This window comes from Grus americana, chromosome 13 (assembly GCF_028858705.1).
Source record: "Grus americana isolate bGruAme1 chromosome 13, bGruAme1.mat, whole genome shotgun sequence".
NCBI classification, from domain to species: domain Eukaryota; kingdom Metazoa; phylum Chordata; class Aves; order Gruiformes; family Gruidae; genus Grus; species Grus americana.
In genome coordinates, this window is record NC_072864.1 from 22,939,280 (window position 1) to 22,964,888 (window position 25,609).

The 25,609-nt window shown below is 61.2% G+C and overlaps 1 protein-coding gene across 10 annotated transcripts; it reads right to left on the reverse strand.

The window, feature by feature from the left end:
- Positions 1-828: 828 nt before the first annotated feature.
- Positions 829-25,030, reverse strand: KIFC3 (kinesin family member C3). 10 transcript variants are annotated; one of them, XM_054840895.1, is made up of 22 exons: positions 24,710-25,028; positions 16,345-16,459; positions 14,573-14,718; positions 13,172-13,313; positions 10,822-11,018; positions 8,459-8,524; positions 8,001-8,147; positions 7,675-7,914; positions 7,291-7,464; positions 7,008-7,155; positions 6,786-6,916; positions 6,565-6,676; positions 6,141-6,322; positions 5,946-6,050; positions 5,565-5,695; positions 4,762-4,885; positions 4,179-4,308; positions 3,832-4,061; positions 3,057-3,191; positions 2,573-2,681; positions 2,251-2,279; positions 829-2,048 (listed from the first exon to the last, which is right to left on the reverse strand). In XM_054840895.1, the coding sequence occupies exons 1-21, from the start codon at positions 24,944-24,946 to the stop codon at positions 2,275-2,277; spliced, it is 3,006 nt and encodes a 1,001-aa protein (XP_054696870.1). In that variant the 5' UTR covers positions 24,947-25,028; the 3' UTR covers positions 829-2,048; positions 2,251-2,274. The 10 variants fall into 10 exon arrangements, 9 of the variants coding, with proteins under 9 accessions (XP_054696870.1, XP_054696869.1, XP_054696874.1 ...); XM_054840894.1 differs by lacking the exon at positions 2,251-2,279 and having other exon boundaries at positions 24,710-25,027; XM_054840899.1 differs by lacking the exons at positions 2,251-2,279; positions 24,710-25,028 and adding an exon at positions 21,157-21,277.
- Positions 25,031-25,609: the final 579 nt, after the last annotated feature.

The following is a 25,609-nucleotide window of genomic DNA, read 5'->3' on the forward strand; positions in this document are numbered from 1 at the left end:
CTTCCTGCTGGGAGTCTGCGGTGAGTAAGTGGACGGGGCGAGCATGTCGGAGAGACGGCACTCCCCAGGTGGCTTGCTGAAACCCCGGGGGAGGTTTCACTCTGTGGCCCAAAGAGCAGTGTCATCGTTGGTGGCTTGTCCTCCTCCGCGGCCCGTGCAGGTCTCCTCCCCACCTGATCTGGACGTAGCGGCCCGCGGGGTGCGCCGCTTTGTTTACGCGGTTTTCTGTCAGCTCTCGAGCCAGGCGCGGGTGCTTGGGGCTGTAGGAGACCGTTTCACGGGTGTGTAGCGGGGGCAGTGGGAAAGGTAAAAGGCCGGTCCCTACCTTGCCGATATTTTGTCCAAACACGGTCAAGTTTTAGGAACAAAGGGCAGCATCCTGCTCTGCTCTGTGGCCCTGGAGGTGGCTGCTGCCCGCTTCAAGCACCGGGGCACTCGCGGTGCGTGTCCTGCCTGCGCTGCAGCCTCTCGCTGCCTCGTGCAGGGGCTCTCGGGCAATAACCCCGTGCTGGGACCTGACCGGGGTGAAAAGGCTCCAAGAGCCCTGGCAGCGCCCGGAGCAGCACGAGATGGAGCCAGGTGCTGCAGCGTGGGGCCTTGCTTGGGGTTTAACAACTCCATCTCCCGCTCCGTAAGGGAGCCCAACAGCGGCACTCGGGGGGGGGGGGGGGGGGCTGGCCCAGAGGCAGCTGCAAGTGGAGGGGGTTGAGTTGGGTCTTCCAGCCGGGGGGGAGATGCTGTGCGGGAGGGAGGGAGAGCGGGAGCACGCACCCTGAGCGGGGCTCAAACCCGCTGCAGGGAAATGACAGCAGCGCAGGAGGAGGGGCTTTAACAGTTTATTTAAAATAAGTTTTGTTACAAAACAGGAAATTTTTTTTAAATTATTAAAATACATAGAAACATCTAATCTTACAAAAGGCTAAATTTTTTTTTTGTTTTGTTTTTTTAAATTTTTTAAATAGAATACGCTGTGGAAGAATGAGGAGAGGGCTGCGGTGGGAAGGAGCTGTCAGTGCACCCAGCTGGTTACCTGCAGCAGGAGGAGGCGTCCCCACGGGTGAGTGCGCAGCGGGGCAGGGGGCAGTGCCATCTCCTCCCAGCCGCTATCCCCACGCTTAAGCCAACGGGCTTTTGGGCTGGAGGGTTGGATTTTGTTTGTTTGTTTCCCACTTGTTTTCCATTCCGAGACCATGTAAACGGTATAAATATTTCAAACACTTTCATCTTGACCCCACTGGGATCTCTCTTGACAAGACAACTGGTAAGTAACTTTACAGTAGCTTCATTCGAGACTGCTAAATCCACCCTGGTGCCGTGTAACACGGGCAGCCCCGCCGCTGCTCTCCCTCCGTGCCGGGGTGGTCGGTGCGGGGCCCTGGCAGCACCAGCACCACGATGAATGGCAGCTCGGCTCATGCACAGCACCGCGGCGCCTTCATGCAACAACAGGGCTTGAGAAACCTATGGGGAAAGGAGCTGCTGGGATTTTTTTTTTTTTTTTTTTTTTTTTTCCTGGCTTATGATGGAGGAAGGGCTGCTCTGAAAGACATTGAGCAGGTACCTGGGTGCAGTCTTGGGGGAGCTGTGGCCAGGCTGGCCCTGGGGGGGGTAGTAGGATGTGGCTGGGGGCTCACATGGCTCCAAGCCCCCCCCCCCCCCCCCCCCAAGCCAGATACCTCTACTGTTGTAAAAACAAAGCTGGAGAGATGGAGGGAGCACCCAGCAGCTCCCCGCTCTGGCTAAAAATATCTGTCCAGCAAAAGTAAAAAGTCACAGAGCTGAATGTCCGAGGGGGCAGATCTCTGCCCAGCACCGCTCTCCCCCACCCCCAGATGGGGGTCGGGCTGATGGGAGACCCCAGCTCGGTGCTGCTCGTGGTCAGAGGTGTCGTCACCCCCTGGTTGTGGATTCTGGTGGGCGAGGGAACGGCACTGAAGTCTTCGTGTCTTCCAGCACCCCACTCTCTGTAGCACTGCGAGGGGCCGGGTCCTGCAGCGGGTTTGGTGCCGGCGCTGGCACTCGTCACACTGGGACCGGCCTCAGCTTCCCTGGGGGGGGAGACACACGTGGGTCACAGCAGGCAGAGGGACGGCCGTCGCTGCCCCAGCCCCGTCCGGTGGCAGTTCAGCATGGAGCTGGTACTACGAGCATCCCCACGAGCATCCCCATGAGCGGCAGAGCCCGGCACCCCTGCCCGGGAAGCGGGGCGGAAGCAGAGCCCTCCACCGGCCCCCGGCCGCGGGCACTCACCTGGCAGCCATGGCTGCCCCTAATTCAGGCTGAAATCGAAAGGGAGAGAGGTTCAGCCCGGGGGCACTGCCCCTGCCCGGCAGCATCGCTCCCCCTGCGCGTCCTGAGCCGCCAGCAGCAGCTTCGCACCAGGGCGCTCTTGGGGAAGTGCTAACCAGGCTCCTGATGGCCAATTAGCCATTAGTTAATGAGCTGATTACAAATCAGCTAGCTCTCCCACAGAGCGCCAGGGACGAGGCTGGCGGCAGGAGCCGCCTCTGACGGAGAGACCCTGGCTGGGCACCCGGGGTGAGGAGCGGGGCCACGATGCCCCACCACCCACCTGAGGTCTGGAGCTTCCTGCGGATGGAGGCGGCGCGGCCGGAGAGCTGCCCTGGGCTGGCGGACGCATGGCCCCGGCCGGGGGTTGCTGTGGTCCCTGGAGAGTCACCCTGGGAGCAGACGGGGCACGGCCCGGGGTCAGCCCGTGCCAGTCCCCAGAGGGAAGGACCGGGGATGCGCTGGCAGGCAGACCATGCCTGCCTGGGTAGTGATGCCCAAATATGCTCTGGGGGTACCATGGGGCTGCTGCAGAACAGGGCTTGGAGCAGCCAAGGTGTCAGCATTGGCTGGGTGCTGCTGCTTGGGGACAGCCTGCGTCCCACGGGGTGACGCTCCCCAACAGAGGCGGCTCGGGGGGGGGGGGCGGGGGGGGGCGGGGACGACACCCACCAGCAAAGAGCCCTGGGGACCACACGTGGGGCAAAACAGGGGGAACCCCCTGGGCTGAGGGGGAAGAGGAAGGGCCCTGGTGGCCCCTCGGTTACCTCCAGCTGCTCCTGGCTGGGCCAGGACCCCAGCTCAGCCTTGCGGGAGACGGGACCCAGCTCCACGGAGCGAACCCTCTCGGCAAACTTCAGGGAGCACAGCGTCTCGCTGGTGTTTTTCTCGGCGGGGGAGACCTGCGGTCAGGCAGGAGCAGGCAGAAAGTCACCCTGCCGGCTGCCTGCACACCCCCAGGCTCCCCTGCCCCGGCAAACACGCCGGTGCCAGGCCGGCGAGATGCTATTATTAACCCGCCGCTCCTGGGATAGCCCCGGCCATCCGCAGCCGGGCCAGCATCCCAGCCAGCCGGGCAAAGCCGCAGCAGGTGGCGGGGGCTCGGGCACCCTCGAGGGGGCTCGGGGGGGGCACAGGCAGCCGGGAGGGGGGGGTGTCACAGGGCAGGGATGGAGCAGCTGCCAGAGCATTAACAACCTCCCAGCAAGAGAGGGGACGGGGACATGCCACCACGCAAGGAAACCATGCCCATAGGGATGGCATCCACGTGCTGCAGGCAGGGAGGGCAGGATCGCGGACCCCCTAATTCATTCCCCATCCCTCATCCTCATCTGGGGCGCAGAGATGGGGACAGAGCTGTCCCTGGCACCGCGGTTGCAGACCAGGCGATGTCCCCATGTGCAAGCCCAGTGCCCCGGTCCCAGCCCAGCTCCTGCCTCCAGCACCCCTCCCGCCTGCCCCAGCACCGGGGCGAGCAGGGACCAAACCCATCCCCAAAACCGCACCGACCGTGCCGACGGGTTTCGCGTACCCGGCCCCCACCTGCACCATCATGAGGGTCTTGCTGTCGCCGCTGAGCGAGTCCTGCAGCAGGTAGGTCAGCTTGGAGTTGCGGAAGGGCACGTGGCCCTGTCGGGAGCGCAGGGCGTAAATGACGTCACCCAGTGCCGAGAGGGACTTGTTGATGTGCTGCGCCTCACGGAGCCGGCTGCCCTCCGCGCCTGACCGCCCGACCCGCTCCGATCCCGCCAGGTCCACCAGGTTCAGCTTCCCTGGGGACACACAGCCAAACCCCCCCGCCCCCGGCCGGTGTCAGTGCCCGGCCCCGTGCACCCTGGGGATGCCGCGGCCCAGACGCCCCGGAGAGGGGCTTGCCGCGTGGCGCCCACCTGTGGTGCGGAGCCCCGTGCTGCGGTCGAGGCCGCGGACAGTGACGATGAGGAGGGCATGGGAGCGGGAGCTGTGCTCATTCAGGTTGGTGCACTCTGTTGCCCGGTTGACGTGGCCGAACTCGAAGACCTGGGGGGAGCCCGGGGAGGTGGGGGGGTGAGGCGAGCGTGCCCCAAACCCACCACGCCCCCCGTGACACCCCGGGATATAACCTGAGTGGCAGCCCCCCATGAGCTGCCTGGTTCATCAGGGTGATGACTGCGGTCAGGTCTCAGCCTGGGTGATACACCAAAGGCAGAGGGTGACAGGCCCGGCACCGCGGTGACAGCCGGCATCCCACTAATCCCCCGGAGCCACCCGGGCCCCACGCTTTTATTTTTAACCCCCTGCGGCTCATTCTGTGGGACAGCGACCGTCACATCGCACCCGGGGACCTATTTTGGTCCCTGTTGCTCCCGGGTGCTTCAGAAATCCTCTGACTCCAGGGGTCACGCAGCAGACACCCCCCCCCCCCCCCCGCCCCCAATTCCTCACACCCCCAGCGCCACCCTCCTGCTCCCGCCGCCCCCCATCTCCCCGCACCTTGTTGATGTCCTCCACGCTCTGCACCCTGAACTCGGTCAGCCCGGGCACGTAGAGCTGCCCGCTGCCATCGGGGCACAGCTTGATCTCCAGCTTCTCCTGCGGCTCCTTCCCCAGCAAGTCCCTGGGCAAAGGGGGACCCGTCACCATCCCCACCCGGCGGTGACGGGCACCGGCTGCCCGCCGGCACGGCACGGCATCCCCGCCCCTGTGTGCCAAGGCTGCCAGAGCAGCCATCTCCTCCCAGGGATGCTGCACACCCCACGCGCAGACCCTGGCTTTCCGGCTCCCCGCGTGCCTGCTGCCGCCCAACCCGGACCACGCTCCCGTCCCTGCCCCTTATTGCTATTCCCGGTCCCCATTACCCCCATGGATGCGCTCCCAGCCTCCTCCTGACTTGTCCTGCCTGCAGCTGGGCAGGAGAGGAAAATATTTCTCATGCTCCCAGCTCCCAGTTAGTAATTTCTAAATATAACGTCTGGGGAGGGGAGGGAGGAGAGGGGGACGCCCCGGCCGCTGCATCAGGGCTGGGGGAGCAGGCACGATGGCGGGGCTGGGAGCCCGTCTAAGTAACGCAGCTCGGGAGAGAGTGCTTTGAAAGGCCGGCATGCGCCAAAAAAAAATAATTTAAAAATAAATCCTTGCCCGGCCAAATCCAGCGCCCGAGGCTCTGGGAAGGGGGTGCGCAGCCATGGCAGGGCTGGTGAGACGGGGAGGGGAGCGGAGGGCAGCGACAGCCACCAACGCCGGCTCCCCAGCAGCTCTGCTCGCCCCACCAGAAAGCTTCCCCCCCCGGCCCGTACCTGAGCGCCTCGTTGTAAATCTCGGCGGCGCTGACGCTGATGGCGTAGTCCCAGTCGGCCGCCTTGCCCCGCACCTCGGAGAAGAGGAGCTGCAGGGCCCGCTGGTTGATCCCTGGGTTTGCTGCCGTTCCCTGATGGATTGGGGTGAGAAATGGGGGGGGAACACCCTCTTGCATTTTATTCTGCATTTTTTTTTTTTTCTGAGCAGGAGCAAAGCCCTGGGGGGATGTTGCAGAGGGCTGCACAAACCCCTTGGCAGCAGCAGTGACCATCGCTGGTGCACCCCAGGTCCGAGCTGGCCACCATGGGAGGATGCCAAGACTGGGCACCATGGAACAAGAAGCTGAGGAAGAAGAGGGAAGCAAAGCCGGGCAAATTCACCTCCATCGTGTAGGTTTTTCCTGCCCCCGTCTGCCCGTAGGCGAAGATGCAGACGTTGTAGCCATCGATGCAGGAGGTGACCAGGGCTTGAACCTCCTGAAACACCTGGGGGGAACCAGGGAGCATCAGGAGAAGATGGCCGCATCTCCCCTCGCGCCAGCAGCGCCTCCATCCCCGTGGGACGGCAGCACCCACCTCCTCCTGGGACGCTTGTGGGGGGAAGACCTTATCCAGCTCGAAGGACACCTGCTTCCCCTTGTGCAGGAGGTGCAGGACAGCGTCATCGTCGGTGTCGAAGGTCACTGCGTTGGCCGCCTCCGGACCCTCACCGTCCTCCTTCGTGATGGGGCGGACTCGCCCGAAAACACGGATGTTTCCTTGGAGGGGGATGCAGAGACAGTGTCAGCCCCGGCGCATCCCGCCACCACCCCCCGGGCGCTGTCAAACACGGGACAGGCTGAGCGCCGCACCCCGCTGCCGACCACCACGTCCCATCTCCCGCGGGCACGGAGCACCCACGCCACGGTGATGGGGTGCAGCGGGGTGACGCTCCCCCGTCCCTCCTGCCCCCCTAAGGACACGCTCTCCCACGACGGGTCCCGCTCCCTCCCCCGCGCACCTTTCAGCCGCACCAGCTCGTTGTGACACTTCTTGCGGAGCTGCAGCTCCCGCCGGTATTTGCGCAGCAGCTCCCGGTTGGTGCTGTGGACCTCCTCGATGGCCTGGCCGATCTGCAGGGGACGGAGAGCAGCGGCTCAGCGACGCCCCCCCCCCCCCCCCCGCCAGCATCCCCACCCCGCGTGGGCAGGGAGCCGGGGCGGTGGTCCCGGGTGGGCTCACCTCGGCCCTGGCGCTCCGTAGGGTCTCCTGGAGGAGCAGGGGGAAGTCGCGGACCTGACGCTTCAGGCTGTTGTAGTCGTGGGTGAGGGTGCGCAGCGCCGGCTGCAGCGTCAGCAGGTTGGTCCGGACGCCTGCAGACACGAGGCGGAGTGAGGGGCTGGTGGTACGACCCCCCCCCAACACCGGCCGGGCAACCCCGCGAGCCCCCCGCCCCCTGCTCACCCGCCAGGTTTTCGTGCACTGCCTTCATCTCCACTTGGGCGCGGGAAAACGCCTCTTCGATGGCGCGGTTCTTCTCCTCCTCCATCGCCTGCATCTCCTCGAGCATCTGCCCATGGGCTCGCTCCAGCTCGGCCTCGTACATCATGATCTGGGAGAGGAGCAAGGACGGGGCGGGGGTAACGCCGAGCCGGCGACCGCCTGCTGCCGCACCGCGTCCCCTGGTGACCGCCATGCGCAGGCGGGAACCGCGGTGGAGCCGGGCGGGGTGATTTCTGACTCGGACCTGAGCTCGGAGCTGAGCCGCTGTCTTTTGGGAGTTCTGCAGCTGCTGCTCCATCTCCTTCAGCACCTGCCTCTGCATCCCCACCTGCTCCTGCAGGTACTGGTTTCGGGACTGGCTCTCGCACAGGGCTTGTTTCGCCTTGGCTGACTCCACTTCCACCGTCTTGATGATGTACTGGGGGGCAAAGCACCCAGAGCTGGGGTGTACTGGAGAGGCAGCACCCGAGGGGCCCAGGACGGAGCCCGTGTTGGCCCGGGGCGGGGGTTTAATTTACAAAATCACGGTGCTGTGTTGACGCGCTGAGGGCGGAGGCACGGGTGGCACTTGCAGGGCACCCGCAGGGCACCGCTCGGCTCCCAGCCGGGAGAGCCCCATGGCGCTCACCTTGACCTGCTGGGGCTGCGACTTGAGGCTGGCGATGGTCTCCTGGCTGTCCCGCAGCCGCCGGCTGAGCCGCTCCTCCTCCTCGGCTCTCTCGGCCAGGGAGTCCTTGAGCCGCAGCTCCACCTCGGCCAAGCGGTTCGTCTTCTGCTGCACCTCCAGGTCCAGCTCCGCCAGCTTGGCCCGTGTCTCCTCCGCCTCCCGCTGCAGCTGGGACAGCCGCTCCTGCAGCCCGGCGTTCTCCTGGCCCCGAAACGGCACGGCCGAGGCCGGGTCACCCGTGGGTGCCGTCACCCCGCCGCCACCCGCCACCACTGCTGCCGACTCACCTGGAGGTGGGCGCAGTCCCGGCACGGTGCCTGCTGCTGCCGCCGCCGCAGCTCCCGCAGCTCCCCCTCGCACGCCTTCATCTCCTGCCGCAAGCGCTCGTTCTCGGCCGCCAGCAGGTCCCGGTGCTTCTCCGCATCCGTGCTGCCCTGCCGAGGGGAGGGGAGGGGATGGAAGCCTGCTGCACCCCGGGGAGCCCCCAGCCCGCCGTATCAGGGAGCCCCCCGCCCCCAGAGGGGCTTTCTCTTCCCAGTCCTGGCATTGCATGGGACAGAAAATCCCATAAACTCCCGTCCCTCCATGTCTCTCTCACAGGGTCCAAACTGCAGCCCTGGGCAGGTTTCAGTCCCCCCACTCGTGCTCCTACGCCCTCCCCGCGTGCCCCTTCCTCCTGGGGGATCCCCCGCTCCAGCGCCCCTCGGGACGAGCGCGGCTCAGCCCAAGCCCTGCGGCAGCTCACCAGCTCCGTGCGCAGCCGGCTGATCTCCTGCGCCTGCTCCAGGAGCTTAGCCTTCAGAGTTTCAACCTGTCAACACCGGGAAGGTTAACCAGGAGGCATCTCAGCAGCTTTCGGAGGAGACCCTGCAGTGCCACCCTGGCCACCGACGTCCAGTCTGGCTCGCACCTTCATTATGCCTTAATTTTCCACCTCGCTCGGAGTGCCTGATTCACATGAGCTGATTAAAACGAGCGTTAATGAAAGGCTTGCTTTGACCTTGTTCGACCATGGGTATAATTTGTCCATGTTGAGCATTAGCAGAAACCATTATTTAAAAAAAAAAAAAAAAAAAAAGCATCATCTTTGGAGGAGAAAAACAAACCTATCCATAATTGTGTTTAAAGAGCCAGAAGCACCTCGTCCTGCCCTTCTGACACAGATTCACTTTGCCTGCTCTATTTTTCTTTCTAGGAAAGTTACGTTGGGAGAAAGAGGGAGCGCGAACTCTTCGACAAGTCCACGTGTCCGAGTCCGACGGGAGGATTCTCCCCAACCACCCCATCCCATGGCGACCAGGCTGCCCTCCCTGCAAACCCAGGTGGATTTCATAAATCCTCCTAATTTTGCGCAGGGACCAGTGAGCCTCCCAACCCCATACGCACTTATTCAAATTAACGGTGGCGGCGAGTGCTCAGCAAAGCCGGCAGTCTCGCGGGTTTGGTTTTTTTTACAGGGTTTGCCTGCCCGCTCCGTCCCTCGGCCCCATGCCCAAAAACCACTGGCAGCTGGGCGAGCATCGCCGCCTCCCCAAAACTCACCCTGGAGAGAGCTGGACCTGGCCACGTGCTTCACCGCCGTCCCCCAGATCCCAGCCCAGCTCCCGGTTTCCCCACGCCGGGAAGCCGCCAACCCCCTTGCCCGGACGCAGCGGGGCATTGCCTCATCCCAATAACCAGCTTTTGCTAAGCAACCGGGCCTCCGCGGACCATAATTTAGGAACTGCTGATTAATAACAAATGCAGATGTGCTGACACGGTGTTGTCATTAATTATGGTAAGTTATTAAGCCACGCCCTTGCAGAGACGGCAGCGCGGCGGGCGAGCACCTCCTGTGCGGCACGGCCCGGCACGGCACGGCCGGGGGTTCTGCGGGCAGCTCCGTGCGCATACGGCCAGGAGCCGGGGAAGGCAGCTGCTCCCTGCGGGGGTCGGGACCCCCCCCCCCCAAAACAGCAGGGCCGCTCCGCTCCGGCCGGGGGGCTGAGCGCGCACCGGGCGCACCAGATTCCTGCTTGCGTGGGCAAAGTCCCGTTTCCGTATTCAGTAAGGCAGATTACGAAGAGATTTTTTTTTTAAAGTATTTTTAAAAGAGGGGAGGGACCGAGAGGACAGAGTCACGGCTTGCTACAGGGAAGCCGCCACCCCGGCCGGCCAACGCGCACGCCGGAGCTTGCCCACCGCTCCCCGTGCCAGCGGCGCCCGAAAATGCCGATGCGCCTCCATCCCCTACCTGCTCAGGCATCTCCGGCCGCATCCTGCTCTCCGGAGGTGACAGGGATTCCTTGGCAGCCGGATCCGGCTCAAGCCGTGGCCCGGCCATCCCCGAGCTTTGGAAGCTGGGCTCAGCGCTCCGCTCCGGCCGGCAACAGCCGTGCTCACTGCCGAACCGGCCAGCGCGGGGCCAGATCCTGCCTGCGCTCACGCTTGTGTCATGCGGACTATGCCGACCGAATGCAGGACAATTACCTCCACCTTTCTGACACCCGCGGAACAAGCAGAACCTGACTGTAACAGCTTCCACAACAGCCACATGCAAATCCCTTTACGAGCAGCCGGAATTTCGATCTCCCCGGGACGACCCAGGCCCTCGCGCCGAGGACGCGGCTGCACCGGTGCAGGAGATGGGTTTGGGGGGGGGGGTCTGGCTGCAGCGGCCAAAACGCTCTCCCCTTCGGTGCACGGCTCTGTGCCTTCACGTTCACTTGCCACCTCCCGACTCTTGAAAGTCACTGAAATTAATCTGCCGGGTCGGTCTAACGAGCTTATCCTGCTGCGGCAGCCCTGTGCTGGCAGGATGGACGATCACCACGGGGCTCTGACCCTGCAGCCCTCCCGGACGTGTCATGGCCAGGGAGCTGCGTGCTCTCCCCAGCATTGTCGTGGTGTCACCGTAACGTCAGTCGGGGAGGGGCTGTGAGCAGCCCTGGTGCCCAGGAGCTCCCAGATCACCCGAGCAGAGAAGATGCTCCGTGACGGAGGTCCCGCTCTCCTTCCAAGCGCGCCCCTTGCTAACCGCGAGCTGCGGCACTCGGGTCGAGCCACGGCCTGAAGCTCGAGACTCCGCTGGACCCCCCCCCGCCCCGTGCCCCCCTGTCCCTGCTGTACCTGGCCTTGCAGCTGGAGAGAGCGGGAGAGCTCGTCGTTCTCCCGGGCAGCGAGCTTCTCCTGCAGCCCCAGCAGCTCCTCCTGCAGCCGCAGCTTCTCCTCCTGCAGATGCGCCATGGAGGCCATCACCTTCTGGATCACCGGGAAGGGCCGGGCTGCCGGCAGGCTGGCGCGTTTCCCACCGCAGAGCCTCCCTCCTGCAGCGGGAGCAAAGACAGAGCCGGTCAGGATCCAGCCCCCTCGCTGGGGAACGGGAAGATTCCAGCTCCGGAAGGTGCCAGCTATGGGAAGATTCCCCAGGGGCTGCGGTGGAGATGGCCTGGCGGGAAGCGGGACTCGCACAAGTCCCACGGAGAGCAGTGACGTGCCGGGAGGTGCATCCCGGGCGCCACGGTGCCAAGCACAGCCGGCTGGGCTAACGGCGGGGATCCGGCCGGGCGAGCCCCTGTGCAGGGGCGGGAGCCGAAGGGATCTGCCGACGCCAGCGGAGCATCCCGGGCCGTCACACAGCGTGCCTGCCCACGCCGCCGCGCCGCGACCCAGCCCCAGCACATGCCGAGATGCCGTGGCCTCACTCGGGTAACAACCGCCTTCACCAGGGCACTCTGATTCATCCCGGCATCCTTTTTTCTGAATGAGCAGGTGCCGGTGGAAAACCAGTATGTGGTGGTGTTATTAAAGACTGCATCGTTACACACAAATATAATGGCAGCCAAATTAAAATTATATGGGTACCCTGACTGGCCGTATTGCCTAATCCTTGCGCGTTCGGTGTTCTAACCTTCCTAGTATTATCTTAAACGTCGTTTTCTACGTGTTAGTAGAGCCACCGGTGCTGACGGAAGCCAACCTGGCCGTACATCAGAGCCTGCCAAAGGAATCCCTAAATGAGCTGGTAGTTCCCAAGAAGGAATGAGCTGGCCTGACTCATTCCCGACGTGGGGATGAGGCACCGCGGCGGGCGAACCGGCGGCAGGATCCCGGCTGCCCGGCGCCCTTCCCTGCCCGCTGCGCATTTCATCCGCTGCCACCAGAAACCTGAGGTTTGAAAGGCAGGAGGTGATGCTGGGAATTGTTTCGCTGCCTGCGGGCAGATGCTGCCTGCTCTATGGGAAACGTCCTGAATAGAAGGAACAAGACTTTTTTTGCCTGCGAATCGGACTTTCTACCTTTAAAAGGAGTTAAAGAGCCAGCGGAGCGGGCAAAGAATGAAATGCTGGGACCAAGCCACGGCTCTGCTGTGGACGGCGTGCCGTGGGACTCAGCCGGCAACATCTGCGCGAGCCATCGATGGATTTTGTCTTCCTGCCTTGGGCTGGATGCCCTGAAACAGCGCCGGCAGGCACCGGCTTTTCTTTCTTTCTGTGCCGAAAGCTCGGCCCAGCTCAGGCAGGGGACTGGGATGTTCCCTTTAAACCCAACACACGCAAATCCCACCCCAAAACTCCCGCAGTTAACAGGACGAGAGCTCTCACCCCTTGGGGAGCGTGCAGGGATAAGACAAGATTACTGGAGGCACCAGGGCTCCCGCAGAAACACGGCGTGTCCGCACGCATCACCTGGGCTAATCCTGGCCGGGGCCGAAGGCAGAGCCGGGTTCAAAGCCACGACACCCGGCTGCAAGTCAAACTGCCACGCAGGGGTGATCCCGCACGGGTAACGCGCTCCTCCTTGCTCCAACACCTTCCTCCCGCGAGAGCATCCCCGGGAGAGGAGATGCTGGCTGGACCTGCCCTACACCTACCAGGGGGCGGACGCGCTGGTGGCGACGCAGGTTCTGAGCGCGGCACGCCGACCCTCCCGTTTTCCAAAACGCTCTGCAACCCGTTTGGAAAGGCGGCCGTTTTCCACGCCTCTGCCCCATTACTCCCTTTCTGCCGCATCCCTGCCCCTTCCCACCAGCCGCCCCGCGCCGGGAGCTGCTCAGGGACACAGCCAGGGACCACGCGGCTCCCGGGAAGCGCCCCGGACAATTCAATTCAGTCCTGATGGAGAAAGAGGGGAAACCATGGGGATTCACCCGCCTCAGCACAACCACGCACGCCGCAAGCATTTCCACTAACGTTGCGGTTTCCCTAAGAGGGAGGAGAGCTAGCGGTGGGTTTGCTGGTGCTCACCCGCTCCGTTCACCCAGTTAAATAATTCGTCGCTTGCCTGGCGTCACCCGACAGCTGGCTGGTGGTTGATCTCTACCAAGACCCGATCCCTGCCCCGGTGAGCACAGCCACGTGGCTATGTGCGCCCCGAAAGAGAAGAGCTCCCCCCGGTACCTCCCGGCAGGCACTGGGCACCCATCCCATCGCATCCCTCCTCCCAAGCACCCGCCGCCGCATCCCGGCCTCCCCCCTACCTGCTTTCTCCAGGTTCATGGTGGAGGCCGCCGGTGTGGCAGCTGCCGGCTCGCGGGGGGACGCCGGCGGCTCCTCCGTGGCCAGTGCCGGGGCCTGGGGCCGGCTCTGCTCCCACCGCTCACCCGCCGTCTCCCGCAGGGCCTGTGTCCATGAGAAGAACCGGGACGGAGAGCTGAGAGGCAGCGACTGCGCACATCGTGGCGGACACGGCGTTTCCCCGGCGGGCCGGGGGGCAGCGAGAAGGGAGGAGGTGGCAGAGGACAGGAGAGCGGGACGCGGGGAAACCCTCCCTCTGAGGGACTGTGGTGTCAGGAAGCCGCCGCAATGAACTTATCCCGTTGCTTTTAGTTCTCCCCACAAACAACTCCTTCCCTCAGCTCGGTCACGTGGTTATACTGAACACTGTTTTTCTCTCTATGGCCTTAAAAAAAAAAAAACCAAGCCCGAAAAGACCCTGGCTTGCAGGCGGGGTTCCTCGCTGGTGAGCCGTGGCTCAGGTAACGCCATGCCCCGTGGGATGGAGCACAGCTCCGAAAAAAACCAGAGAAGGTATCTGAAAGGAGGGAAAGGAATATAGAAAAGGTCCCAAATTTCTCTATCGCTGGCTTGCAGGGGAAAAAAAAATAAATCTTTTGTAAAAAGCACTACAACACGGATGCTTTCAGAAAGCCGAGCTGCCGATCAGCTGAGCTTACAGAATGGCTCCCTGCCCTGCGCAAAAATGCCTTTTCTTACTTATTTCTTATCTCAGAGCCCGTGGCGTCGCCCCGTGGGCCAGCAATGCCGGGGAAATCCGTCTCACCCCAGGAGAGGGGCGAATGCTCGGTACACGCCAAATATTTCTGAGAGTAATTTGGAAGGAGGCGGCGGCGGCATCCTCCTGGAGAAGCCGCGTGTCTGCAGTGCCTCTACATTTCAGACTCCGGGAGGGTTTTGCTGGAGGGAATTCATCAAGGCTGGTGTGAGATAAGAAGGTGTTTTCCTTCTTTCCAAAGAAGGAGAATTTAAATTATTTGCCCGAAGCCCAGAATGAACTGGTGGCAGCAACACCAGTACACAGGGTGCTGACACCGTCCCCAGCCGCGGTAGCCTTCCTCCTCCTCCTCCTCCTCCATCCCACTGGCAAACACCATCTCACGGCGCTGCATTTTCTTATCACCCTTCTGCCTCGAGCTCTCCTGCCTACGTGACCCAGCAGTGACCCAGAAAATGTTATTCTGGGATGTCCCCCGGTATCTTTCGATGCCTTCTGACTTTCTGGGGCTGCTCTTCCCTCCGCGCCCGGGCAGCAGCTCTGCGCCAGGCACGCGGCGCTGGGGTCGAGGAGGAAGCTGGGTGCAGGGAGGGGGGACCAGCAGGGTACGGGGCATCCTTCCCACCACCCCAAAGCCGCTCCTCACCTGGACAGCCAGGCAGAGCCCACGTGGGTTTGCAGCGTCTGGCCAGCTCACGCTGAGGATTTTATGGTGAACCAGTACAGGCAGCAGAGGAACCTGGGGGGAGGCGTCCGCTCCACTCCCGGTGACGAGCGTGTCCTGCCCGCGGCCTGAGACAGAGCACAAGGCATCACCGGATCAACCTGAGACCCCGGGATGGGCACAGCCTTCGGCCTCGCCTAGCAAACCCACCTCCTCCTCCCTGCTGCCGCCACCACACCGGTGCGCCGGAGACGGTGCGTGAGTTTTATTATAAATGTTAATTATGTTAATTAGGAAAAGTAGCCCTTCGGGGGGCGGAGACTGGCTGCCAACAACTAGTAATGAGAATTTGGGGTGTAGCATCCGTCTGTCCTCTGCAGGATCAGCTCTATCCACCCACCGGGGACACCCTGCCCCTCGCCAAGCCGCTCCGCTTCCCACAATCCTACCTTGGAAAAGCTGCCAAAGCCACCTTGCATCACTGAAACCGGACAGACGGACCCTGCCGGCGTCACCTCCCTCCACTGCCCCCAAAATATTTCCTTTATTTGTCATGGAGCCAAAACCGAAAGCCAACGGGGCAGCAGTTCCCTTCCCTTCTGAGCCGCACAGAAGGAAAACAGCATCTCAAGGAGCTGTTTCCCATGGCTGTGTCCTCCTCTGCTAGCGGAAAAGCGGCTGGCAAGGAATACGTCCCAGCGGGACCTGCTTGGGGACGCTGTGACCCCTTCTCATCCCACTGCCACAAGCTGTGCCACCACCGCGGTCAGCCAAATGGCTTCTCCGTCAGGCAGGGAAAAAAATCAAGAACCCACAAATAAAACCCCGCTAATGCAGGTTTTGTCCCTAAAATCATCTGGAGGCGCTTGAGCCAGAGGTGGAAGCAGCATTTGGAGGGAGATGTGCCCCGATGAAGTCAGTCCATCGCTCTGGACTTCTTCCCAGCCTGTAATTAGCCACAACATTTCGTGCGTGCCGTGAAAATCGAGCGTTTCCAAAGCACTGGCGAATGCCCGGATAAAAGGCGATGAGTTCCCCATCCCGGTGCGGGCAGCAGCAGCCGCCAGGCAGAGGAAGTGCTGAAAAACCCCATTTTCGGAGGCTTTGATGCCAACCGGCCGACCCGAATGCTGGGGAAGAAGCAGTGCCCAGATAAGCGGCTGCCAGCACATAGGGATGGCGAACACTGAAACCAACAGCAAAAAAAGTCCAAACAGGGGGAGGCTTTGCTGAAACCCATCCAGCACCACCAGCAAGGGAGGTGGGAAGGGCTGCTTCCCTACAAGCGGCTGCAGGTTGAGGCAAGCAGCCGCCCGCCCGCCAAACAGCTCAGCCGCCGCGGAGAAAAGCCCCCGACCAAACTCACCTATGGGGTCTGTGCACCAGGGAGAGATAAGGAGCCCGTCCAAGGAGCCGAGGCTGGGGAGAAGCAAGGGCCCTGAGTCTTCCCTGCCATGCGTATCACTCCCTTTTCCCTCTTACATGTTAAATTTTAACCTTTCTCCTTAAGCTTCCCGCTCAGAAGGGCCAGGAGGAAGGCGCAGGCAGCCCTCTCTGCTCACCCCTCCAGCTGCCTACCGCTTCATGCCTGCTTCCGAGTCTCCGGTTCTCAAATCCTGAGCTTCATCCGGAAAGAAATGTGAAAAATGCGGGCTGGCCTGTTCCCGGCCTCTCCTTGCCCAAGCGTGAGCGAGGGCGTGAGCGCGGCAGGCCGAGCCCCAAGGGAAAAGGACGAGCCACGGCGCTGTACTCACCGTCCGGCGGAAGGTCCTTCGTCTTCCAGGAGGCTCTCGCAGAGGGCACGGGTCCCAGATCCCAGGTTTTGCGGGATGTGATCATGGCACGGTGGTCCCGAGCGCAGCGACACCTCTGCGGACAAGCGCGCGGAAAGACATCTCAGCCCGCCCCGGTTTCCAGCGGCGAAAGCCCAGGGGACCGTGCTGGAGCAAAGCACGACGGCAACACCACCCCGACTCCCGAATCCCGCGGCAAGTTGCATCAATCCCGATTTCACTCCCGGGGCCGGGGTGCCGAAAGCCCCGGGGCTCCCTCCGTGCTCCCGGCGGATGTGACATAACCCGTGTCTGCAATTAATTTACTCATTCCTGAAGCCTTTTCCAGGCTCCTCCTAACTGGGAGCTGCTTGGGGGTTAGTTAGCTATTTATCGACTCCAGGACGGCGGGCAGCCCAGGCCAGCACCGGGCCCGGGCCGGGCAGCCCCCCGCAGCCCCCGCAGCCCCCCCGGAGCCGGGCAGCCCCCCGCAGCCCCCCGGGCACCGCAGCGCAGCGGCGGGACCGGGGGTGCCTCGGCGGGGGAAGGGGGCGCGGAGCTCCCGGTGCCGCCCCGCGCGCCGCGGGGGTCCCTTGTTCTCCCAACCGGCGGCCCCGGGCAGGCGGGGCGGTCCCGGTCCCACGTCCCGGTCCCACGTCCCGGTCCCGGTGCGCAGGAGGCGCAACCCCGCCCCGCGCCCCCCCGGTGCCGGTGCCGGTGCCGGTGCCGGTGCGCAGAGGCCCAGCAACGCCCCGCCCCGCCGGTCCCGATCGCGATGCCGGTGCCGGCGGCGCCCCCCGCTGCAGACTAACGGCGGACCGTGCTCTCGCCGCCGCCCCGTCAGCTCCGTGCCGGGCGGCCCCCCAGCTCCCCCCAGACAAAGGGAGCCCCGGTCCGCCCCGCGGGGCCACTCACCGGGCGTGGGGCGGCGGCAGCGGCGGGGCAGCCAGCCCCGGCCCCATCCCGGCCCCGCCCTCCTGGGCACTTCGGTAACGGAAACGCCGAGCTCCGCCCCGCTCCCGTTGCCACGGAAACCCTGGAAACCCCCCGACGGGCGGCGGAGGCGGGGCTCCCCCCCCCCCCCCCCCGGCGGGCCCGGGGATCGGCGGGGGCGGGGGGGGGGGGGTGGGTGTGTGTCCGGCCCGGCCCCGCGGAGCTGCCGGTGCGGCCCCGGTGCACCCCAGCCCCCCCCCGCCCCCCGCTCTCCTTCCCGGGGAGTCCCGGCCCCGCCGCGCTCCCCTGACCCCCACGCGTCAGAGCCCTGGGGGGGTCCCGGTGTGTCCCCGGTCCCCCCGCTGTGTCCCCTTCCCACCCTGGTCCCGGTGCTCTCTGGGGAGCGGGGTGCACCCCCTCCACCCCCCGGTATGGCTCCTCGCGGTGCTCCTGCCCCGCCGGCATCAGAGGCAGCATCCGCGGGACGGGGGGCAGAGCCGCCAGCACCACCCAGCAGGTGACCGTGGTGCTGGTGACACCCAGAGGGGACAAACCGTGCCCTCGCCCCCCGCCACGGCCCCAGCGCTCCCAAACGCCGGTGCATCCGCTGGCACCGACGCCGACCGGGGCCTGGGGACCCAGGTTTCACCGGGAAAACAACCGCTTTCTAACCGGCGGGCGTGACGACAACGGCACAACGTGCCCTGAGACCTCTCCGAAGGCCCCGGTGTCAGAAAGGCAATGAAAAGTTCTGCTTTAAATGTAATTTATACGCATTTTTAGGGTGCGATTTGTATCTACCTGGCTGTATTGCACATACCATCATTATGGTAATGGCTGGTTTGGGTGACACAAGTTACTCATGGCTTACTCACGGTAATTAACTGGCAGTACCGGATATTTCCCACAACAAAACATAACTCGGCATCCACGGTGGCAGCAGCGGTGGCGGGTGCCCAATGCTCATGGCTCACGTCCGCACGCCCGACGTCGGGCTGACCCGTGGGGCAGACGGGTCCTGGGCAGGTTCAGGGATGCAGGGGTGGCCGTCCCTTGGGAGACGCAGGTCTGGTGCAGCCCCGCAGGGCTGGGAAGGAGAAGGCTCTGCCCACCAGCGGGATGTGGGTCCTCTCGGGCTGGGGGTCCTTCACCTCCCACCCCCATCACAGCCTTTCGCTCACTCCTGGCTGGGTTTGGAGCAGGATTCGGCCTTCTCCTTTCATCCCAGCGTCTCCCTTTGGGCATCCTCAGAGGCATCCCCAGGACATGCTACCCCATCCCCTGCCACCAGCCAGCCCCACGCGCGGGAGGGTGTGATGGGGAGTCACGGGGGGTAGGGGGGGCACACAAGCCACTCCAGCCACTTGCCCCAGGGAAAGGGGGCTGGGAAGGGTCACCTCCATGTCCCCATGCCATTCGCCCCCCGCGCAGCGTCTGGTCCCTGATAAGCAAATGCCCTCCCGGCCCGGCAGCTGCCTCCACCTCTGCGCTGCGGCTGCCTTCCCCCTGCAGCCAGCACAGCAGAAAAAAACCAGCGAAAACCTCCCAGCCTCTGCAAAGCGGCGCCTCCCCTTTGCTTCAGCTGAGGTTTATTGGCATTCCCAGCGCAGAGCCCTCAGCACGGATGCATGAGTGTGTGCGCGCCTATAGACACGCACATATACGTTCATATATGTACCCGCAGAGGCCCTAAGCAGTTGGGCATAAATATCCTATTATTTGTCCAGCTCCTTCAGCTGGTTCGGTGATAATATTGACACACGTAAAGTTACTCTCTACTTCCCGATAGCAACTGTAATGCCATATCATCATTGACTTCATTTATGAGCCGTAAGGGTAAAATAAATGTTTAAGTAAATTACTTTAACCAGTCATTAATTTCCCGGCTTTTGAATGCTTCGGGTTTTTAATGGTATTGCAATTATGCAATGCACATAAGTCAAATAAGTCTAAATTAACCAGGCATATGTGTGAATTCTCCTGTTTAGAAAAATAACTTAATGAATAAGCACGGAGCAAAATGTGAGATGAGGAAAGGGTTTTGTGCCAACAGCCATATTCAAATAGTCACCTGTGAGCATTACCCCCCCCGAACAGCAGGACTGATTTTCAGCAGCCCCAGCACACCAGGGACAGGATCCCCAGGGATCCAGAAGTGGGGTTATTTGGGGGTGGATGCGCGCTGGTGGCCGAGCCCCATTTCCCTTGGCTGCAACGCTATTTAGCCGTTCAGAGCTGTAAATCCCAGGGGATGCCCGCTTGCCGCAGGATGGGCTGGGGGGCTGTGGGTGCAGGCAGCGGGTACCCTGCTTGTACCCCCCCCACCTCTCCGCAGGGATTCACCCACGCCGGCTGGGATCGTCTCAGCCTGGTCCCCCAGCGATGTTCCTTTTCTTGGATGTCACGTCTCCGTGACCTGAGCAAGCACCGGCTGACGACATCACTGAAGGTATTTTTAGAAACGCCGCTTTGCAGACAGGCAGAGAAAAGGCAGCAACCGGCAGGGCTTGTCGCCAGCGGCACCCTGCTGCGAGCACCCGGCAGGTAGCGGGAAGGCTCAATATATCGACGACCATCAGTGCCAACACGCAGCTGCCCTGTGCGGACGGAATCGGCAGCACCAGCCCGCCGCAGGGCACGCTGCTGGGGGACGGTGACCCCGGTGTGGGTTTAGCTCTTTGCTTTAGCCCAGCCTTTTCCGTAGCCGAAAAGCATCGCTGTTGCGACGCTGTTAAGTCAGGCAGGTTAATTCGCCTTTTACTTGGATGAAGGGAAGCTCCAGCAATCGAAACACAGCGCTGAGCGGGGCCTTTTGCATTAGGCATTTGTTCTGCCCCGAGCCTATATTTAACCTACATAGACGGCTGAAAAATCCCCCAAATCCCAGCAAAATTTTAACTCCCCCTCCCTTCGAGCAACCAGATAACCGAGCCCACGGATGCAGGCGTACCTGAAGCCTCTCGTATATTGGGATGCCCCCTGTAGAAAATTCCCACCAGAAGCACCAGACATCGTGAGAATGTGTCCCCAGAGCACAATTAATTATAACCCAGCTCATTATTCTAATTTTGCTCCTCCTTGAGGAGGTGAGGGGATTTCTCGGCATTGCTGAGGCGCAGTTTGCCAAGCCGACACGAAATGCTTACCAAAGCAGGAACAAACCCCCTGCATTCCTACATTGCCGTTTTGCACAAAGATAGGAGTTTTAATTAAGTCTTAGCATGCTCCTGAGAAATGTAATACTCATTTTAAAGTTCACCAACTGAATTAATTCAACCCGGAGGCTCCGATCCTTCAGATAGGGTTGTGTTGAGCTGGGTGGAGAGCGGGGAGCTGGGGAGGGGTGTTGCAAGGATCGCTGCCTAAATCCGACGCAACGGGATGCTGCTGGCCTCAGCAGCGGCTCTGGATGGCGGAGGGGGCTCTGCGGCGGCTCGACTCAGCCCCCCTGGCCAAAGCCCACGAGCCGGTTAGGCCGGGTTTGGGCTGCCGGGGTGGTAGGCTGCAGCCCAGGGCAGCACGGAGCCGGTCCAGAGCTGAGAAGCCAACTGGTTTGGCTGCAAGCTGCTGCGCTCCACGGCTCAGCTCTGCCTGTGTGTCCCCCCCCCAGTGCAAATCTCCTTTTGGTCAAGCAAATGATAAAAGTGACATCTTTTTCAACCTGCTGTACGCAGGTAGAGAAAAACTCTACAAGCCACATTGCAACCGCCGGCGCTGCCTGCACGCAGCCAGATGAGCGCAGGGCAAGATGTAGCAGCCATCAGACAGACGGCTCCTCCTCCCCTCTGAATTTCCTACCTCGGCCTGCGTTGCAGAGCCATCTAACCAGAACCTCGGCTTCCAGGTCTCCCTTTTACCTACCTTTTCTCTTTGTCATGTTTTTCAGCTGGCTTCAGGTACGACTTGGGTTTGGCTTTAATCCTTGTGCCTTCCCTAAGCAAAGCTCCACCGGGCTCATCCCGCGCCACGTTGGCTGCTGGGGAGCTGTGAGCTGCTGCTCACCTGCTAAGTCATTAATGTTTCATGGCATTAACCAATACGGACTCCTGCTTATAAAGCACTTCTTGGAGACAAGGCTAAGAATATGCACGACGTGTCCCAGCCGAGGCTAAAACTGCCCTGCAACGCCCCATCGGCTGGTTTGAGCGGACCCAGCAAGGGGGCAGCTTGATACCAATTAAATTCCATCCGGGACATTTTATCCAGCAAATAAAAACAAAGGTTGTACTGGAAAGATCACTGCATCCCAAGCAGGAGGTCCTGCAGCTCCTGGTCTGGCAGGAGCCCAGCATCGGTCCCCTTGCTTCCTTGGGACCTTCCACTTCGGACCTCGGGTGCTTTCTGCAATTCTTTTAAACTGAAGATAGAAGCTGCAGGTGGGTAATTGGGATTTTTTTTTTTCAGAGTTTTACTACTTCTGCCATCCATTTTCTCCTTGAAGCCAAGCCCCCATGGTGGCACCAGGCCCCTTACCCCGGCTGGGTAACAGGGTGTGCAAAGACAGGGTTAGGCTTTCCTCCACACAGGCAAAGCGATGTGAGCCATCTCCTTTAAAAAAATGCATTTTAGTGCCCTCCAAAGTATGCTTGACTTTGGAGAAGAAATGAAGCAAAAGCAGTAATTCTGAATAATTTAGGGAATAGAATCTTGGGGCTGATCTAAGTGGCCGTGCTGTGCTGGGGGGGCTGGAGGAACACAGGTGTCACTGACAGTATCCAGCGAGTTTAGGCATGGGCACAGGGAAATCAGTGAGAACCTCTGCAGGGAAGAGGGAAATACCCCTGTGGTCATAAAGTAATGCACCCGTGTAAAAGAAAATATTGTGACAGCAGGTAATCCGTGAGATGAGCTCAGCTGCATCCCGACTGCAACGCGAAAGCTGCACCCGATAATGAGATGAATATGCAAACGAGGTGGGATATTCTCCGATGGAATTAAATAGCCTTCCCTCTAACCGGCTTTGGCTGCTCGATATTGAGCTATCTGCATAATCCCACTGCGAGTCCATCCCGACATGGGTATGACCGCACTGGTGCTGCCGCCACCAGGTCCCTGGTGCAGTCTGTGCCACCTGTAGATGCCCTGGGAGCGTTCAGCAAGCACGGTCCAGCCGCACTGCTCATCCCACCGTGTCTCGGTGCCAGCATGCGCGGGATGCTGTACCACCACGGCTCTGCAGCTGTGACACCTACACTCCTCCAGCGGGACGGAAACGTTATCCTCCCATGCATTATTAACACCCGTTACGTATAACGGCTGTCTCTACATTTGCACCAGCGACGCAGCTCGGAGCCCCGCAGCAGCAGCGCCTGTGCCAGCTCCCAGGTGGGCTCAGCCATGCCCACCATTTGCGTTCAAGCCCCTTGTTTCCCTGTGCCGCAGGGGTGCTCCCACCAAGCCCGTGCACTGCCGGGTGGTCTCTTCCCTGCTGTCACCTTCCCTGAGCTGGAGCGTGCCAGATCACCCCGTACTATCACGGCTTCCCACTTAACAAGGAAAAAGGCTGGGGTCTTTCAAGTTTAACTTACTGAAATGTATTTAATGGTGATTTAATTATTGTGGACCCAACTGGGACCATATTCTCATTTTTTTCCTCTAAGATGTAAATTGGAAGCTCAACATGACCCGGCAATGCGCGTTTGGCAGCCCAGAAAGCCAACCGTGTCCTGGGCTGCGTGTCCAGCAGCGTGAGCAGCAGGTCGAGGGAGGGGATTCTGCCCCTCTGCTCCGCTCTGGTGAGACCCCCTGCAGTGCTGCCTCCAGCTCGGGGGTCCCCAGCACAAGAAGGACATGGAGCTGTTGGAGAGAGTCCAGAGGAGGCCACAGAGACGATCTGAGAGCTGGAGCACCTCTGCTATGGAGACCTCAGGCTGAGAGAGTTGGGGTTGCTCAGCCTGGAAAAGAGAAGGCTTCAGGGAGACCTTAGAGCCCCTTCCAGTCCCTGCAGGGGCTCCAGGAAAGCTGGAGAGGGACTGGTGACAAGGGCAGGGAGTGACAGGCCAAGGGGAATGGCCTGAAGCTGCAGGAGGGGAGATGGAGATGAGATGTGAGGCAGAAGTTCTTCCCTGTGAGGGTGCTGAGGCCCTGGCACAGGGTGCCCAGAGAAGCTGTGGCTGCCCCTGGCTCCCTGGCAGTGTTGAAGGCCAGGTTGGATGGGGCTTTGGGCAAGCTGGGCTAGTGGAGGGTGTCCCTGTCCATGGCAGGGAGGTGGGAACTGGATGGGCTGTGAGGTCCCTTCCAACCCAAACTGGTCTGGGATTCTATGATAATTGAGATGGTGAAGAAAACTGCGCTCAATTAATAGGAAGAGTCACCAAGGACATCCATAAATCTACCTGACAAAATTTTACAGGGAAAACCTGTTTTTTCCTCTTAAAACTTGGCAAGCAAATAGATGCACAACTACCACCGAAACTCTAGCTTTTCAAAATAAAAGCAAAATTTCTTGTTCCTGTGTTGGTGCTTCAAAGACATCATTCTGTCACAGCAGACTACAAAATTGAGAACTGCAAATAAAATGCTTGGATCCGTCCTCAAAGCAGGTTTTACACACAACAAGGGTCTTCTGCTTCTTGACTAAGCCAGTGGAAGTTGGGGAAACAATCAAAGGAAACGTTAAATTCCATCCTCCCTCTAAGGTTTAGGGAAAACGGAACAGCACAGCAATGCGCAAGGCTATTTTAGAAAAGAAAACTTTTACGTCTACGCCCAATGAATACTAAATAGCCACACGCTTTGGCTCTGCCGCTTGCGCCTGGTGCTGCGTGAGCACATTTAATGTGTCTTTAGGAAAAGGACTGGACCCACACCCATATTTTTATGCATATGCCTTAGAGATGAGCGGGATGTGAAGGGTGAACCCGGGTCCTCTCCATCAGGAGATCCCTTGAGCAATCACTCACAACTGGAAAAACGAGGAGAGAGTAAGGAAGATCTGGCAGCACAGGCAGGAGTAGCAGGCAGGAGGGTTTGTGCAGACTGACAGGGAACAACTGCCAGCTCACTGCTTTTTTTTTTTTTTTTCCCAAGCAAACCTTCAGGTCTGTTTGGAGATCCTAGAGAGGTGTTGGGTGAAAAAAATAAGGATGAGATGGAGAAAGAAATGGTACACGAGGTGGGACCAAGGCATGGCTGAGGTGCTCAGCATCCCAGGCAAGGTGGGATCAGGGCTCTCCAGGGCTCACAGGTCTCTGTTTAGCTTTCCTCATCTTCATCCCACCAGACAAAAAGCGCTGCTTCATTAACCCCTTGGGAAACAGCGGCAGAAGAAACACAAAGCCTGTGTGCGAACACCTGGGCACGCGTCATGAAAACTGCTCCAATCCAGAGGCATTTTGCTGGTTTTTCATCCCCAGCCTTCGCTTTTGATGCAGACTCTGCCCGCTCGCCCCCAGCCCCACCCCACCGCTCTCACCTGCAGGCCCGGCCAGGCTGACCCTGGCCCCGGGCACATTTTTTGGAAGCATCCTCCTCCAGCGGCCAGTCTCCGCGCAGCGCCTGCGGGTTGGCAGACGTACCCCCTGAGGCCGCGACGCTCGCCCTCGTCGCTGCGGGCAGGGATGCTCTCCGCAGCCTGCATCCCGCTCCTCTTGCTGCTCGCCTTGCTCCAGCCCTGCACTGACAGTCCTGCCAGCGCACACAGTGCGTGCATGGCCCCACGCAGCCCGGGCAGGGCGCTGGGCTCTGGATACAGCCCCCGCGGACCCCTGCCGCAAACCTCCCTGGGACCCTGGGAGAAAGCTGGACCGGTTTGGCCGCGCTGGTGTGGCCAATGCTGACAGCGGCTCTCCGGGGGTGATGCTTCACCGCGCTTTTCCACACGTGGCACCACGCGGCTGGCACACCGGCACTGAAAAAGCGTTGCCTCTTCGTCAGGGTCTTTGTCGCATCCGTCCCAATCTCAGGGGTCCCTGGGTGAAGCCCCCCGGCAGTCCTCCTCTGCCCTTGTTAAGGACCAGTAAATGCTTTTCTAAAGATGATCCGTAATGGTGCCCGGTCCCAGCAGCTGGTGCGGAGCCAGAGTGGCAGGACCCCCCCGGGATGCTCCACTCGCTGCCAGCCTCCCCCGTGAGCAGAGGCAGAGGATGGCTTCCCGCACCCAGCATCACCTTCACCGCGGAATTTCTCAGTCCATGCAAACCTCTGGCAGCTCTGCCTCGTCTGTGACCGGAGACGGAGAAAGTAACGTCCCCTCTGCTCCCGTCTGCCAGTGCATTAAGAAAATGAGAGCCGATTAAAGTCCGTCCCCTCCTGAGCACCATCGGTCCCGGGCAAATTGCTGACACAACCGATTTAGTGGCACTGGCAGCCAGGT

Coding starts and splice junctions, on each gene's coding strand:
- KIFC3 (XM_054840894.1), bottom strand. CDS start 24,946: ATGCACGCACTGTGTGCGCTGGCAGGACTGTCAGTGCAGGGCTGGAGC. Junction 11,019..13,171: donor CATGAACCTGGAGAAAGCAG/GTAGGGGGGAGG, acceptor CTCCCGCTGCAG/GAGGGAGGCTCTGCGGTGGG. Junction 4,062..4,178: donor CACGGGGCTCCGCACCACAG/GTGGGCGCCACG, acceptor GTGTGTCCCCAG/GGAAGCTGAACCTGGTGGAC.